This window comes from Heloderma suspectum, chromosome 4 (genome assembly GCF_057233095.1).
Source record: "Heloderma suspectum isolate Gila_16-S chromosome 4, 16-S_ref, whole genome shotgun sequence".
NCBI classification, from domain to species: domain Eukaryota; kingdom Metazoa; phylum Chordata; class Lepidosauria; order Squamata; family Helodermatidae; genus Heloderma; species Heloderma suspectum.
This window is the reverse complement of record NC_139461.1, coordinates 65,520,148-65,536,058: the sequence shown is the minus strand read 5'-3', so window position 1 is coordinate 65,536,058 and position 15,911 is coordinate 65,520,148. Positions and strand designations below refer to the sequence as shown.

The 15,911-nt window shown below is 46.4% G+C and overlaps 1 protein-coding gene across 1 annotated transcript; it reads left to right on the top strand.

Annotated features, from left to right (window-relative positions):
- The first annotated feature begins 3,644 nt into the window (after positions 1-3,644).
- On the top strand, positions 3,645-15,703 carry LOC146346951 (DGAT1/2-independent enzyme synthesizing storage lipids-like). Its single transcript, XM_084848069.1, has 6 exons — positions 3,645-3,986; positions 6,241-6,405; positions 8,511-8,704; positions 11,455-11,515; positions 12,073-12,212; positions 15,246-15,703. The coding sequence occupies exons 1-6, from the start codon at positions 3,656-3,658 to the stop codon at positions 15,348-15,350; spliced, it is 996 nt and encodes a 331-aa protein (XP_084704195.1). The 5' UTR covers positions 3,645-3,655; the 3' UTR covers positions 15,351-15,703.
- Positions 15,704-15,911: the final 208 nt, after the last annotated feature.

The following is a 15,911-nucleotide window of genomic DNA, read 5'->3' as shown; positions in this document are numbered from 1 at the left end:
CCGGCTGCTCCAAGTGCAGCTGCCAAACACTTCCCTTCATCGAGGCTCCTGTGTCCGTACATCCCCCAGGACGCTTATGCCCCAGGTGCTGTAGTCCACACTCCAGCCCACAAAGGCTGTCTGAAACTGCTACCCTGCTGCCTGTCTGGTCTTTTTCCAAGCCCAAGGAGTCCTGCGGCAGGGAACATCCTCCATTTGATTCTTTTCCTGGCAGACCACATCTCTCCAATGGTTACACTCCGTACAGACCAGCGATCTATTTGAGCCAGTAGCACTGAGCTGCGTGTTGTCTTCATTTGCAGTGAGCCTAGCTAGGAAGGGATCCCTTAGGCCAGGTTCCCTACCAGATAATTTGGAATATACGTCCCATCATCCCTGACCATTGCCATGGCTTCTGGAGCTGATTGCATTGGTGGTGTGAACCACGTGCAGGGGACCAGGATGGGGCGGCCTGGCTCAGATGCATGGAAGGGTGAGTGTGGCAGGGGCCCAAAGGGGCTCAGGGAAACCTCAGCAGGGCAAGAGATGGCCAGAAGTGGGATCCCCTAACCCAAGGGGCTGCGAATTCCACAAGAACCAGGAGGGAGCTTCATGTGGAAAGGGGGCGTGAGAAGAAGGAGGGAGCTGTCAGCAAGGCAGTCCTCAAACACGCCTCACCTGTCAAGCCAAAGGCTCACCAAACAAAGGGCCAGAGAGGGCCAGGGGGAGTGCAACCTGTTAATTCTGCTTGATCTCTCATCAGATTTTGATGCCATTGATCATGGTATCCTCCTGGATTGACTCCATGGGATGGGTGTTGGAGGCACTGTGTTACGTGCTTCCAGTCTTAGCTGTGGTGACAATTTCAGACAGTAACATTGGGTGACCATTCCTCGACCCCTTGGCAACTGAGCAGTGGGTTCCTCAGGCTACCATCTTGTCCCCAATGTTGTTCAAGAGCTATATGAAGCAGCTGGAGCTCCTAGATGAGACTTCTATTAGGGATGTTGTGGAAGTCCAGGAAGGGGGTGGAGTCCAGAGGACATCCTCCCACTCAGCACCCCAGACACCAGTCTGCGAACCCCTGTGCTCGCCATTTACTTCTGCAATTTAGCATAACTGGAGCTGTTTATGCCACCATTTTGCGCAACCCGTGGTTTTCCACAAAACGGCATCTCGAAGGTGAGTGGGATGCCCTTCAAGGTTGTACAGCCAATGCGCACAGGCTGGTCGTTATCTGAAACCATAGGCTCTAAATCTGGTTTCTTCAACAAGGGCCTCAGCACACCTTCTTTCAAAGCTGTGGGGACCTCACTGTCCCTCAAGGAGAGGTCTAGATATCCAGCCCAGCTCTGGTAGATTTCACAAGCCAGGATGGACAAGGATATAAAAGGCAAGTAGTAGGCTTCAGTCCTCCAAACCATTTGTCCACTAGTAGCCATTGAGAATGCCAAATAGGTTATCTTGTCCATCAAGTAAAATAGCAATCAGGTGCAATGCATGAACATTTCCATTGCCTAATAGTTAGGCAACTTCTAGTTGCACTGAATTTTAATTAAGATGTAGCTGAGGTTGCAGAAAAAGAGATTTAAAAGTTCAGAAAGAGAGAACACTAGATCTAAACTGATTTCACAGCAGCAGCCTCCAACACAGCTCTGACAGGAGAGAGGTAAGAGATGGGGATATATATGCATATGGGGGCTGGAAAGGGTCAGGGCAATTTCTATCTTTGCTTACATTTTGAGGAGAATCATGTCTTCTAACTTTTTTCCTTTGAGGTGATGAATAGCATACTGGAGATAACTGTGTATATATCTGTAACATTTCCTTTAATGCTTTGATATTAACTAAAGGAGAGCATTTTGTGTGGGAAAGGGTGGGTTTATCTTCCCCCTCCAGGCTATAAATGCTGCACTGTAAATCATACCACCCCACATATATGCACTCTTCTACACCTCCTTACACTATAGGCAGGAGCTGGACTGAGTAGGGTTTACCATCCTCAAATCTAATTGCAGCCTAGAATTGTAATGTTCAAGCAGAATACTGTAAGTGCAGGAAAAGGAAATGTACCACCAGTGTGACATATGATATGTTCTGAGGGTTGCATCCAGACTCTCCATTCTAGCAGCACAAGGACGCTGCTTGCAGAAAAGGACTTCCACATCCTCTCCTCCTCCCCTCCAGCCCCCCATGAGCCCTCCACATCTCCAGGGAGTCCACCAAACCCTGTGGAGGAATTCTGGGGGGCACTTGGGGGACGGCAGGAGAGACGAGAGGATGTGGCAGTGTCATTCCACAAGCAGGGTCCTTCCGCTGATGGAATGAGGATTCTGGATCCAAGCAGTGAGAAGTTTCAGGGATTCCAGCACTTGCTCATGGTTGCATTTCCTTAGAAGGAGGTCTGGAGACTTTCCACGACTAAGATATATTTACACATAAAACAGGCTGAACGTAAGATGGGGGGCAGTCTCTAGAGTAACACTCCAACAGATTCCTGCCCCCCATCATCTGGCCAGGGGAACCCATAGTGCCCTGTTTCTCTATTCTTCTCTCCCCAGGCTCAATCGCATGCGCTGTAGCTCCTTGTATTGTCCTCTTGTTCATCGTGCTGGGCCTCTGTACCTGGGGACAATACATGCAGCTTTGACCTCCCACTTCTGGTACAGCACGACATGAGTTGAAACGTACGGCTAGCCCAGTGCCTCAGCAGTTGGAGTGGAGTACTTGCTTATGGGCCATGGAGTACAAGTTGTGCTGTACCTTTTTGGCACTGAGACTGCTGAAAGAACAGACAGTGCTGGCAGATTTTAATGCCATAGATTCGGTGTTGACACACATAGGAAAGGATGGTGGTTTCCGCAGTTATGCATGGTGGCATGTGTTCCCCTTCCCAACTCTTTCCTGGGTTAGCTGCTGAGGGTCCCGCTTCCGAGAGTGGAAGGCTGGTGTTGATGGCAGCGATTCTGGTGGGATCATCCGGTAGGGATTCCAGACAGAAAGGTGTTAGCAGAATGGATGATCACCCACTTGTGTAGTGAAGAGGGTTTTGCTTTTCTTTTGCCAAGTCTGGATCCCCTCTCTTGTTCAAAGCAGCCTTTCTTCAATAAGTTCCCATCATAAGACTTCCCGGTTTTGAGCTCTGCCTCTGAGAGTCATGAGGCCAGGGAGATACAGCCTCACACTGTGTAACATATCACCTGAGTGATGGTATCCCTGGGTGGGTTGTATATATGTGTTGTGATTGGGTCCAGATGTACATGGCCATTTTTCTGAATTTCCCATTAACTCAATAGGAGAGAATTTAGTTACACCATGACAGTACTTGACCTGATGTCACTTTCCATCTTAGGGTGTGCCCTGGGAATGGAGGTGGTTTGGTTAAGACATACATTTATTCCCCCAGGCCCATTTTGCTACACCCACTTTCTTGGCAACTCCACCAGCAGACTTTTGCAGATGGTGTGGATTCCTGGGTAAGATCTGGGTTGGAGAACAGAAGGAGATCCAGTGGAGGGGGCCGCCACAGCCTGGTGGAGGGCACTTTCCACCAGCGGGGGTAGGGCATCTACCACATCAGATCCCTTCCAGCTGGTGGATTAGGAATGTACTATAAGTCTGATAATTGTGTGCTCTCTTTTTTCCAGGGGGAAACAAGTGAAGAAATTGTGTGTTCATGGACAGGATTTTATTGAGTTTGTCTTTTATTCCAAAGATGACAGCAGAAAATACCAACTCTACTTTAGTGCAAGAACCTCTGGCTTGGCTAACTTACATTTTGGGAGGATGTCCAAACTATTTGGTGTATCCATTGATAATGTCAGTAATTTTGTTAATATTGTATTATCCCTTTGCTGGATTGGGATTCATATTCTATACTGGTAGTTTATTCTATTTCATTGCTAAAAAAATTTGGGACTTACCAGATGATTTTACAAGTGAACAATGGGACAAGCCAAGGCAAATATTGGGCTCTGTGTCAGATCTTCTAGGAAGGGCGCTGCATGGTAAGCATGATTTTCTCACTTACTCTCTAAGGGGCTGGATTTCCAATTATTCCTCTCATGCGATATGTCTTCATTTCAGAAGACAAATGAGAATCCAGCTATCCTCTTCTTTTATTTCAACATGATTTGATCATGAGCCAAGAATGTTGTGCAACCCGACATAACTTGAAGATTATGATGAATAACTGAATTTAAGCCAGGCACACACTGTGCTTTCTGCCTTGGACCCAATCCCCATCCTTCCTTCCGGGTGGGGAGCCAAGTGGGTATTAAAGTTATAAAAATACTTCAGGAAAGCTTTCCGAATGGCAGGTTCACAATGCACCTTTTCAGAGATACAGCGTTTGCATAGCACCTGAAGCAGTTGCAGCCTTTGATTTTTCCTGGAATTACGTAAGGAAAAATGGATCAACTTTTCTTTTGAAAATGCAAGAAAAACCAAACTTGCCTAACGCTTTGGGGTCACTGAAAGGGTATGTGGCCGATTCAGAACAGAAGCAGTTGCCTCAGAGAGGCCCGTGCGGCAGGCGAAATGCGCCGTGGAGGGAGCAGCAGCACCTGGCTTATGTACGCACACAGCTGTCATCGTTCCTGTCCCTGGGAGCCATTCCTGAAATGGAGGCCGTCATGGACGTGGCTGCCTTGACCCCAACCGCTCCCCGCTGCCATTGCCACCGCCACGCAGGGTGTGCAAAGACAGTCATCCCCACGCGCCATGATTTCTCGCAAACCAGGGTTTTCTGGAGCTCGCCAAGTGGCTGTGTGGCACAGCGGCGGCAGCCCAGTGCTGCAGGGACACGGGGAGCGTGGGATGGCTCCCCTGGTGTGCCATTTCCCAGCAGAATCAGGCTGCTGGCGCCCGGCCAAACAGCTGTCTGCTGCGCTGTCGTGAGCCTGTCTGTGCAGGGAACCAGGGCAGGCAGGATCGCTCCCTCTCGTGCCCTGTCCCCCAGAAGGAGCGCTGATGGCTCCAGAGGGGGTTCAATCCTCTCCCCAGGGATCCCGACCAAGATGGCTGGTGAACTGCTGCGGACGGTGTCCTGAGCGCTGCTAGCAGGGCAGGGGTAGAGCCCTGTGATGAGGAGGAGGATGTGTGTCTGTGTGCGTGAATGGCTGTATCCGAGTGTCGGCGGGGGGAGGTGTGAGTGTGTGAGTGTGTGTGTGCTCGTGCGTGAGGCCACCAAAGGGTTCCATGGGGGCCAATGCTGTCTCCCAGCCCGAAAAGGCCAGCCACCCCAGCTCCAGGGCAACAGGAGCAGCATAGCATGGGAGTTCTGCCCTCTTTTTTTTTTTTTAAAGGCAGAAGGGCGAGGCGGGAGGACTGGACCCAAGTGATGTCATCAGGTACAGACCTTAGGACAGAAGTCAAGGGACACCTCAGCAGAATGAGCAGGACGGAGCAAAGCTGCCGCAGCACATTCTGGAGTAAAGGAATTAATACAGTTGCCATCTGAAGGCAGGACGGCGTAAGCGCATGACCTTGAGAGTCTGACATTGCCTAACTGCACTCCTTCGGGACGCAGCACATTGGTTGAAGGACCACTCATCAGAACGAGCTGCAGAAGGGTGAGCTGTGTACATCCTGTGCAAAGACAAAGTAAAGCCAGAAAACAGCAGGACTGTTTCTGCAACAGAAGAGTCGCATCAGGATAGTGCAGATGCAGACTAGGAGGAAACCAGCCAGACATCCCCGATATCGCTAAAAGGTCCGGCATCATTATCTGACCACGCTTGGTCTCTGAGGGGAAGTCCAAAGGCAACCGTTGCTCAACAGCAGTGGTGGAGCGGATTCCAGTTGGCCCTAATTCCTTCTTGGCCTTCAAAATCTCTCCCACATGCTCCTTTTGTCCTATCAGGCATTAAAAACCTGGAAGAATCTAAACTGAGTTTTTTACTTTGTGGGCGTTTTCACAAATCATTCCTGCTTGTACCTCCTTAATCATGACTGAGTATATAATTTCACCACTGCAGTTTTTTCAGCACAGCAACTACAAATTTACACATCACACATTCACTTCAATTTACACATCACACGTTCACTTCAATTTACACATCACACATTCACTTATTTTTAATTTAAGAATATACCTTTTGATGCCTTTGTATTTTAAACATCACATTAAGGCATAGCATTTTACTCGTTGGCCTTCCTTATTCCTTCCTCTTTTCTTCTATTAACAAGATCGAAAGCAATGTCATCTGCATGAACATGAAACAGTACTGAAGCCATTGCTTGTTGTTGTACCATTTACAGGTTATGAGATCTGTGGAATAGAAAATCTACCAAGAGGACCAGGGATTATTGTTTATTACCATGGAGCCATAGCTTTGGATTATTTCTTGTTTATATGGAGGATCTATAGAGTCACAGGAAGATGGTGCTATTCCGTGATTCACCGTCTCATTCAATTTCTACCAGGTAAAAACTGATCCTGTAAGTTTTGTAATAGAGCTATTTTTTTAAACCAAAGGACTCCCTGGATTAGGATTCTAACTTGCACTTCGGAATTTTCTCATTGCTACTTGTTGTTTTTGGAATTTTCAGGACACTGGATATACATTAAGGCTCAAAGTGTACATTGCACAGCATTCTAAATTTCTTTCCTCTCCATTTTCAAAAAAATGTATCAGCCTCACCAGGCTGCATGGAAGCTGGAGGGTGGAGACAGAATGGATGGGGAGACAGTGCTTAACCCTTTTCTCTCTGGTTTCCCTCTTGATAGCACTGTTTGTCACCCCGGGGGTGGCAATATTAGTTCGAGCCTACATCTGTGCCATTAGCAAATGCCATTAGCATGCTTCTGGGGGACAATCTTGAGCAGAAAAGGAACAGATGGGAAATGTCTCTCTCCGCACATCCTGCTTCTGCTCAGATGCAGCCTCCCCTACGCTGCTATTGATAAACAAAGCCAAAAAAAATAAATGGAGCAAATTTCACAGAACTTTATCTAACATTTAGTTCGAGCCTACATCTAACATTCACCATATTGCCATTAGCAAATGCGGGCTTTTGATCCAATGTTGCCACTCTTCTCAGAAAGGAGAATTGAAAGCAGTATGTAAGGAAAGAGTTGGAAGCCTCTGTGCCAGAATACTCTTCAGTTTTTGTAGTCTAGGTCTTGTATACTGAAACAAAATGGTAGCCAAAACCAGAATGGGAGTAGTATTCTACAAATGTGGACCACAACAAACAAGAGCCAGGTGACAATCCATCTTGGCCAGTGAGGAGACTCTGGCCCAGAGGAAGAGTGACAACCTCCAGCTGCAGTACCAAGGCTAGCAGCCACTTGAAGGAGAGTGACTCTTCTGAATGGGTGGCCATAACGACCCAGTTGAGGGCAGCAGAGGGCCATAAGCACCCTGGGTTGCTCGCTTGCTCTCCACAATACTTCTTCCAGCACAGTTGCTCAGTAAGGCTACTGAAAACTAGCCAAAGACCAGACCCACCTAGGATGACATGCCTGGGAATCCTCAACACCAAATCTGAGAACATCTCTGTGATTTCAACAATGAGACCGAAGGGCAGCAGCAGAATCCCTAATCCTGGGGTCTCCAATGTGGAGATTTCCAACATGGAGACCTCTCTTGGCACCCATCAGGCTCACTGCCCCTCCTGATTTTTTATTTTTTAAAACTTTTTTTACATTAAAAATAAAACTGGAAAGTTGGCATGGTCAAAGCAAAAGGGCAATGCCACCTTTCTTTGGGTTCAAAATAATTTTTTATTATTTTTGATAATCAAAATAATATAATATAATATTAAATAATATTTAATAATTTTTGATTATTTTTAATTAATAAAAATAATTGTTTTGTGTTTTGGAGCTCAGACTCTACCTCTGCCTTGTAATTAGTTTCTTGGGCAAGTTACTTTTCTTTCAGTCTCACCTCTGCCTTCTGGGAGTTGGGTGTTTTGTGTCTGGCAAAATTCTGTGTGGCAGGCTGGCAGCAATTCTGTGAATATTAAAGTCCCTGCCATGGCAGCCATTTTATGAGAGTACCCACAACACTCTCACAATTTCAAATGTGTAAAGTGACCCAAAAATATATTCACTGTCCTGTACAAACAATCCAAGTTTTTGTTGGTGTCATGTAGGAAATATGATATGATCAGGGTTCCCCTTATGACCTGGACCCCCTGAGCAACTCCTTAAGAATCTCTTGTCTCTTTAACAGCCCCATCTGCCTTCTTTTACTTTCCCCTTTCCAGTAATGTGGAGTTTAGGCTGGAGACCTGGTGTGATTGACACTCTAGATACCAGCTTTAACCACAACCGTTTACTGGTAAATCAAAGCAAGCAAATTATAACTAAAAGTATTTACAGTATAGAGCTGAGTGATACAAAAGGCATGAAGAGAAAATAAAGGTTGCAAAAATGCAAGTTCCTCTACCCTAGCTGCACTTAGACTTTTCCAGCCTGCTTCCTCCTACTATCTCTTCATTCTCTGGTCTTCCTGACTCTGCTCTTACTGGCTCTCCCACTCTCTTTATATACCCTCCTAAGCAAGAATCAATTTTTGCAGGACTACGGATGTATTTTAAAGTCAATCGTGGTCACCATTACACAAGAGAAGAATGTGTGGAAATTCTGAAGAAAGGGCATCTGTTGGGTATCTCACCTGGAGGACTTCCAGAGCTTAACTATGGAGATAAGAATTACAATCTTCATTGGAATAAACGTAAAGGGTTTGCTCAAGTAGCCATAGATGCAAAAGTGGTGAGTGGGTTGTCTCTGATTCTCATATTGACTGGGTTTGCATGGGCAGCCAGACGTGCTGGGTTGTTGTATTCCCCAAACCCAATGTGTTTTCTGCAGAGGGGCTTATTTCTCTCCAAAAAGTCAACCTGAGAATACATGGCTTGCTTTAGGGTTGTTCATACCCTCATTTTTGTGTCATCTGAACCTAGGAGACTAAGTGTATCGTGGTTGCTGGAATCAGCTAGAGTGCTGATTGGCAAGAGCAGCAAAAAACCCTGCCACTCTTCGTGATCTCGCCACCAGCACCTCCATCCTCCCTTGCCAATGACTGCCCCGCCACCGATGTCCAAATGGTACTTTGAGCGGACCATCACTTCTTCAAAACCTTTGAAAATTATAATTATTTTGGTCCTTTGAAAATACGCAAATGTGTTCAGATGATGATGATGATGATGATGATGATGATGATATTCTTTCGCAAGGGTAGAAGGGTGCAGATTCACCTGTCTGATATGTGTAGCCTTGTCTTGTGAATTTCCCTGGATGTTTCAGCTGTCAAAGGGAGTGCCAACTTGGAGTAGTAACATACAAGGAAACTGACAAGACGAGGCGGCATATAGGCTAATATGAGTGCAGCTGCCAAGAACCTGGGGAAAATACTGCCGAGCGAAAGGAGGAACCCAATTCACAATTGAGAGGCACCAAAACAAGGGGGAGAAGGAGAGAAGTAGCTGCACCAAAAAGGAGCGGACAATATCTCCCACTTGGCAATGAAATCCTCCTGCTTTGAAGTGTTAGACTAACACTTGTCAACATCTTCCTCCCATTCAACACTTTCCCGAGTCTTCAGCAAGCCCACAAAGGGGAGATATTGGCTGCTTCCCTTTTCATGGCTCTTCAGAGCAGTTACTGCAGTTGGGCCTGTTTCCACTCTATTGACTGCCCATTGTTTACTTACAATTGGTGGTAATCTATTTACTTACAACTGGTTGTAATCTACGTACTTATGTCACAGGCTAACTGTGACCTCATCATAAGCCACATGCTACCACGAGGCAAGCTGGTTATGTGTATTACCTGGCCATAGGAAGAAGCAAACTGTATGTGTCCTCATTCCTACTTTTCTATATTTCTCATTCCTTGCACCAACTTTACAGAGGAAACGATGCAGATAACTCCACATGGTTGTGTATTTTGAAATTCTGGAATATTTGGTACATCATCTCCATATTTAGCTTAGGAAATAGTCCAGCCAACCTTGTGAATAAGAGGCAGAAAAGCTACCCCCGGAATGTGCAAATGTTTAAGGACCAGGGAGCTCCACCAGGGAGTGCCCTTCCTGCCATCCTCAACTTCTCACACCGGGGAATGCTCTAGTGACCCAGCAGTGGGAGGCCTGCAAATTGACCTGGGAACTCTGGACACGGTGCGGGGTGTCCTCAGAGTCTCCTTGCGCAGCCTCAATTAGAGGCCCGGGGAGAAGGGTGGAATGGACTTCTGCCCACTCCCTTCAGCCTTAGAGCTACTGCAGAGGCTTCTCATGGGTTCCGGAGATGAATTCATGCATCTGTTTTAACATGCTTTTGGCCCCCTTGGGGCTCTTTCAGAAGGAATCTTCACCATCATAAGGCATCTCCTGGCCCTCCTGACAATGATGCCTTCCCTTGGGAGCCAGGGCAGGTGTCAGCAGTGTGCTCTCTTTGAGCACAGCCGTCCCAGCATTTGCCTAAGGCTGACAGCATCTTTCGGAGGCACCAATCAGCCTTGGCAAATGTGGATAAAGGCTGTACGGCCAGAAAGTATAAAGAAAAGAAAAGAATCATGACCATTTCTTTAGATTTATCTTTAGGTTTTAAGTAAGCTAAATGTACATCCCCCTTGTGGATTGAGGGTTTATTTGTGGTGTAATTTTGTTCAGCCCTGTTAATGATCTTCTCAACTGCAGTGTGTTCCTTTTAATTCACCTCCTATGCAGTTCCAGCCCTTCAACTGATGTACTTATTAATTTGTTTCCTGTTCAGGCAAGAAGCAGCTTCATTCAGAACATAAAATTCTGTTTAGTGATGACAAACGACGCTGAACTGTGGCTGGTGTCTGCTGAAGTAGCCAGAGATTAATTGCTACTATATTAATTCCAAGAAACATTACACCAGGATGCAAAAACTATACATTTCTTCAAGTAGAAAAGCAAAGATGCATTTAACATCCTGCCTAGTTTGGTACTAAGAAAGAAGTTGACAATTACATTATTCGTAGGGTGCTTCTGGATGGGGCTTTTATACTGCCATCAACCTGCCTCCTTCATGAATGTTATGGGCTGTTAAGACACAAAAACTGTTAGAGGGCCATGCTGCCTTCTTGTTGGATGCGAGGGCAGGGAAACTGAGGGACAGCTCTGTCCTGTCCCCTGTTTCCAGGTGCCAAGTCCAGTTCAGTGAGCCAGGAACTGAGCATCCAAACCAGGCCTTTAAGTGTGACTATGCCGCAACCAGGTTCAATTTTGTGAACCTCAGAAGCAAAAGAGGAGTAGTAACTCCATGGAAAAGGGAGGTAGCAGGACGTCCTTGGGAGATAGGAGCCTGGTCTGCCATTCCCCATTCACTTCTCCAATTGACCCTTCAATACACTTAGCTGGTGACAGAACCCTAGAGGATATCTCATCAAGTTTCTCCTCTCCATGTGTCCAAGCTCTGCATTTTCAGTGATCTATATGGGCTGAAGTGACAACAACAAAGTTGTAATAATGTCTATCTTTTGATCTCTTTTAGCCCATCATCCCTATATTTACACAGAATCTGCATGAGGGATACAGGACATATGGAAAGATCCGTAAGTTACACTTCATACTTTCTTGGGAGTGTATTTTGTAGATAGCATACCTATGCACCCTTAGTTAGGAGTAATCCTTGTTGAATACAGCAGGACTTACATCTGAGGGGAAAAAGCAAGAGGTCAGGCTGTGGGTATTTTTTTAATCTATTTTATGCATAAATAATTTTGGTAGGCTTCGATATCTATTCTGAAAGCTGATTAAAGAGTGGTATATGTGGGTTTTCCCTTCTACATTTTTATTACGGAGCATGGCAATGGATGTGATGAAAAACTTCACATGTTCTCAGAGGCCTACCATAGATTTCTCTGATGAGAAATACCTGTGAATGCATCAGTATTCATGCTTTCTATCCACAGAGCTTATAGATTGCAGCCATGACATATGCGGTGACTCATGCTAATTTCCTCAGACTTTTCAAAACAGATGCTACATGTGCAAGCAAAGCCCCAGCTAATTTCAAGAACCTCTCTTTGCAGAGCCCCGGCTAATTTCAAGAAGACTCTCTTCAGTCTCTCAATACCTCATCCCAAACTTACCTTGATTTCATATACAGGTCTAATTAGATGGCTTAATGAAAAAACTGGGTTCGTAACTTTTCCTGCATTTGGATTCTTACCAGTCAAATTTCGAACATATATTGGACAACCAATTCCATATGATCCAGATATAACTGCTGAACAACTAGTTGAAAAAGTAAGTGCCCTAAGATTCTGGGAAACCATGAGGAGAAGGTCATGTGAGTGTTGGGATTAATAATCATGAATGTTTTCAAATATGTATGCAACGTATGCAAATGGCGGCGGCTACAGCTGCCACCATTTGCGTTCCTTATTTTGGCCCGTCTTAGTCTACGTAAATATTTACGTAGTCTAAGACGGTGAAAATAAGGGGAACGCAAATAGCGTAGCATAATCTTAGCGTAATCTTCCACCCCAGGTAAGTCTCGTTCCAGGGGGGATCCGCGGGGAGGGGGCAGGGGGGCAGGGCGTTTGGCCACACTTTTTGGGGGGCCAAATGCGCTGGCATTTGGCCTCCCCGAGATCCGTGGCGGAATTCTCTGCCATCCCTAGCTATACATAGGGATGTCAGAGAATTCCGCCACGGATCTTGGTAAGCGAACTCCATGGCGGAACGGCCTGCCACTCCCTCCGCCCCCTGCAGATCCCCCCTGGGACGAGACTTACCTGGGGCAGATGTTCCGGACAGCGGCGGCTCCAGCGGCGGCTTTGGCGGCGGTGGCGGCGGCTGGTCTTCCAACCGCCTGCCGCTGCCGCCACTGCCATTTGCAGTCTTTTTTTTTCCTTCCCCCATTCGTGATAGGCTCCCTAAAGACTTATGTAGCCTATCATGTCTGGGTTAAAAAAAAAAAAAAAAACGCATATACAAATGCATACGCAAAAACGCAAAACGTAAAACGCGTAACGTAAAGTAAAAAACGCAAAACACGTACGCAAATGGCGGCAGCTATGGCCGCCGCCATTTGCATTCCCTATTTTTGGTTGTCTTAGTCTACCTAAATATTTACGTAGACTAAGACAGCGAAACTAAGGGGGAACGCAAATAGCACTAAGACGGTGAAAATGAAGGGGAACGCAAATAATGTCCGCTATGCTATTTGTGTTCCCCCTTAGTATTGCCATCTTAGTCTACGTAAATATTTACGTTGACTAAGACAACCAAAAATAGGGAATGCAAATGGCGGCGGCCGTAGCTGCCGCCATTTGCGTATGCGTTTGTGTTTTTTTAACCCAGACGTGATAGGCTACGTAAGTCTTTATGTAGCCTATCACGGCTGAATACAGGGATGCAAACGGCAGTGGCTACGGCCGCCGCCATTTGCGTCCCTGCTAGCCAGCGGCTGGACGTCCGGCTGCTGGTGGAGCCGGCCGGCGGCTCCGCGGAATCCCCGCGGAGCGGAGCTCACTGGCCAGGATTCCGGCAGAGCGCCTCCCCCCTGCGAAGATTCCAGGGGGAGGGACAGAGCACCTCCCCCCCCCAGCAGAACCCAGCAGAGCCAGGTAAGGGGGGTTTCGTACATCCCTAGCTATACACTTGAACCCCTCCCAACCCCCATGCTCAATGTCCTGAGAAGCCTGCAGGATGTACAGGATACTGAACCGTACATTGAGGGGTGTTATTGAGTGTCCTCTCTGACTATGCGTATGCCCATCCACACATTCGTTGAGACCCACATTTAAGAAAGCAATCCTCTGGTCCCTGGTAGCATCTGGGGTGCCAGAGGACAGCTCAGATTCCCCAATCCAAAGTCGGAGTCAGTGCTCTGACCTTGGATCCCGGAGTTGGAGCTCCCCACCCCCTCCCCCTCACAGCTGGAGCAGAGGGAACCGTGCTGGCTGCCTCTCCAAAGTCCCAAATGCAACCTTGGAGAGGAGGGAAAAGGGGTGTTCCCATGGGCAGGGGAGGGGAGGGGACTGGGGAGGCCAGCTAATGAGGAATCCTAACTTTTATTAGAAAGAATTTCAATGAATTCAAATTATAGTAATCTCTTATAATTAATTTTCTGGACAAAGCAATTGAATAAAGTGATTTATTTAAAATCACCAACTCTACATTCTTGACATTTGATTAATCTTGTCGCTAAATGACTTAGTGGCAGAAGTAATTACTGACTGTTATAGCCTTTACAGATTGAATGGAAACAGGTCCTACATCTGGGAAAATCATGCATTTTTTAATGATGGGTAGGAAGGACAAAAAAGTAGAAAAGGATGAAGATGAAGCAGGAACATCTAGTCCATCAGCAGAGGAATGCTAGCACTATAACCAAATAATTTGAAGAATATGTAGTAGCTCCATAGAAGGTGTTAAGGAAACTGAGCAAACACTATTGCAAAAGAAAGAAGAGAAACAGAAGGAGGGAGAAGTATGCATGCTGATGACACGCTAATTTCAATAATCATAGAATAGGAGGGTTGGGAGGGGCCTAGAAGTCCATCGAGTCCAACCCCCTGCTCAATGCAGGAATCCAAGTCACAGCATCCCTGACAGATGGCTACCCAGCCTCATCTTGAATGCCTCCAGTGTGGGAGAGCTCATCACCTTCCTAGGTAAGAAGACTCTCTGCAATCTCTCAGCATGATCCCAAGCTTATCTTACTTTCATATACCATAAGAACTCAAGGTAAGAACTGGGCTTGTAATCATTCCAGCATAAGGATTCTTACCAGCCACATTGCAGATGTATATTGGAGAACAAATTCCATACAATTAGCATATCAAATCTTTTTGAAAGCTGGAAAGCTGCTCTACGAACTCCCGTGGATGGAGCAGGGTTGTGGAGAAATCCACAAGGCCCCAAGTGGTCCGGACGTCTCTGTGGCAGAACCCCCTCCGGAAAGGACGTCGGGGGGGTTGCCCATCCCTAGTCATCATACTGGGCGATCAAAGCAGTTTCCATGCCAAAGCCCCACTTGAGCCAAGACACACAAGGAGGCAGATAAACAGTCTCATCCAAGAGCATCTGGAGCTGATGTCGAGTGAAGACGGAGAAAGGAAATGATTGTCACTCTCTGCCAGTATACAACAGCCGATGGTGGCATGATTTCTCCAACATAGGTGAAAATTGGACTAGAATGCTAAATTGTAATGATGGGAACAGTGGAAGTTTAAATGACTTGTTAGAATTATGGCCTCTTTTATAGCAAGGCCCTAAGTATACCTGCGATTCTAAACCTATGGGGTTTTCCCCCCTCTTTCCTTCTAATAGGCAAAAATTGCATTCGAAGCTTTGCGAGACAAACACCAGAAAATACCAGGAAATGTACTGAGAGCCCTTGGGGAACGCTTTGGGAAGCATCACAAAGATGAATAGTGTGAATAATGACCTGCATGGATATGACCTCTCTGCAGTGATCCTCCCAAGCAGCTCTAAATGGATTCGGATGGATTCCAGAGGTCTCTGTGGATTTTCATGCTGCTGGGGCTCATGCTCCTGTTGAAGCCCTGAGCACTCGTGGAAGGCAGAGATGACTAGGAGCTTTTCTACATGAGGCCTTTGTTGTGTGCTCATCATTCCCTAATTATAGGTGTTTATAGATTTTTGAGACAATGGTGTGACCGTACAGTTTCACTTCCATTTGTAATCTGCACTTTCTGAGAGCTTTTTTTAAGACCAGGGAAAATGGGGTATTATTTCTGATTGTAAAAGAAAGGGTGATTTCCTTGTGTGTATTTGTGCTATTTTGGTATACTACAATGCCACATAGAGGTTATGTAGTGGAAATGCAGTAAAATCATTGGTAACCTCCACCTGAGCTGAGGACAATGAAGTAAGAGGGAAGATGGCTAGAATGCAGGTGGAGGAAAACTAGTGCCAAACCTGACCGAGCCCAGGTTAGAACTCATCACTGAGCCAAACTTGTGGTGATGATGG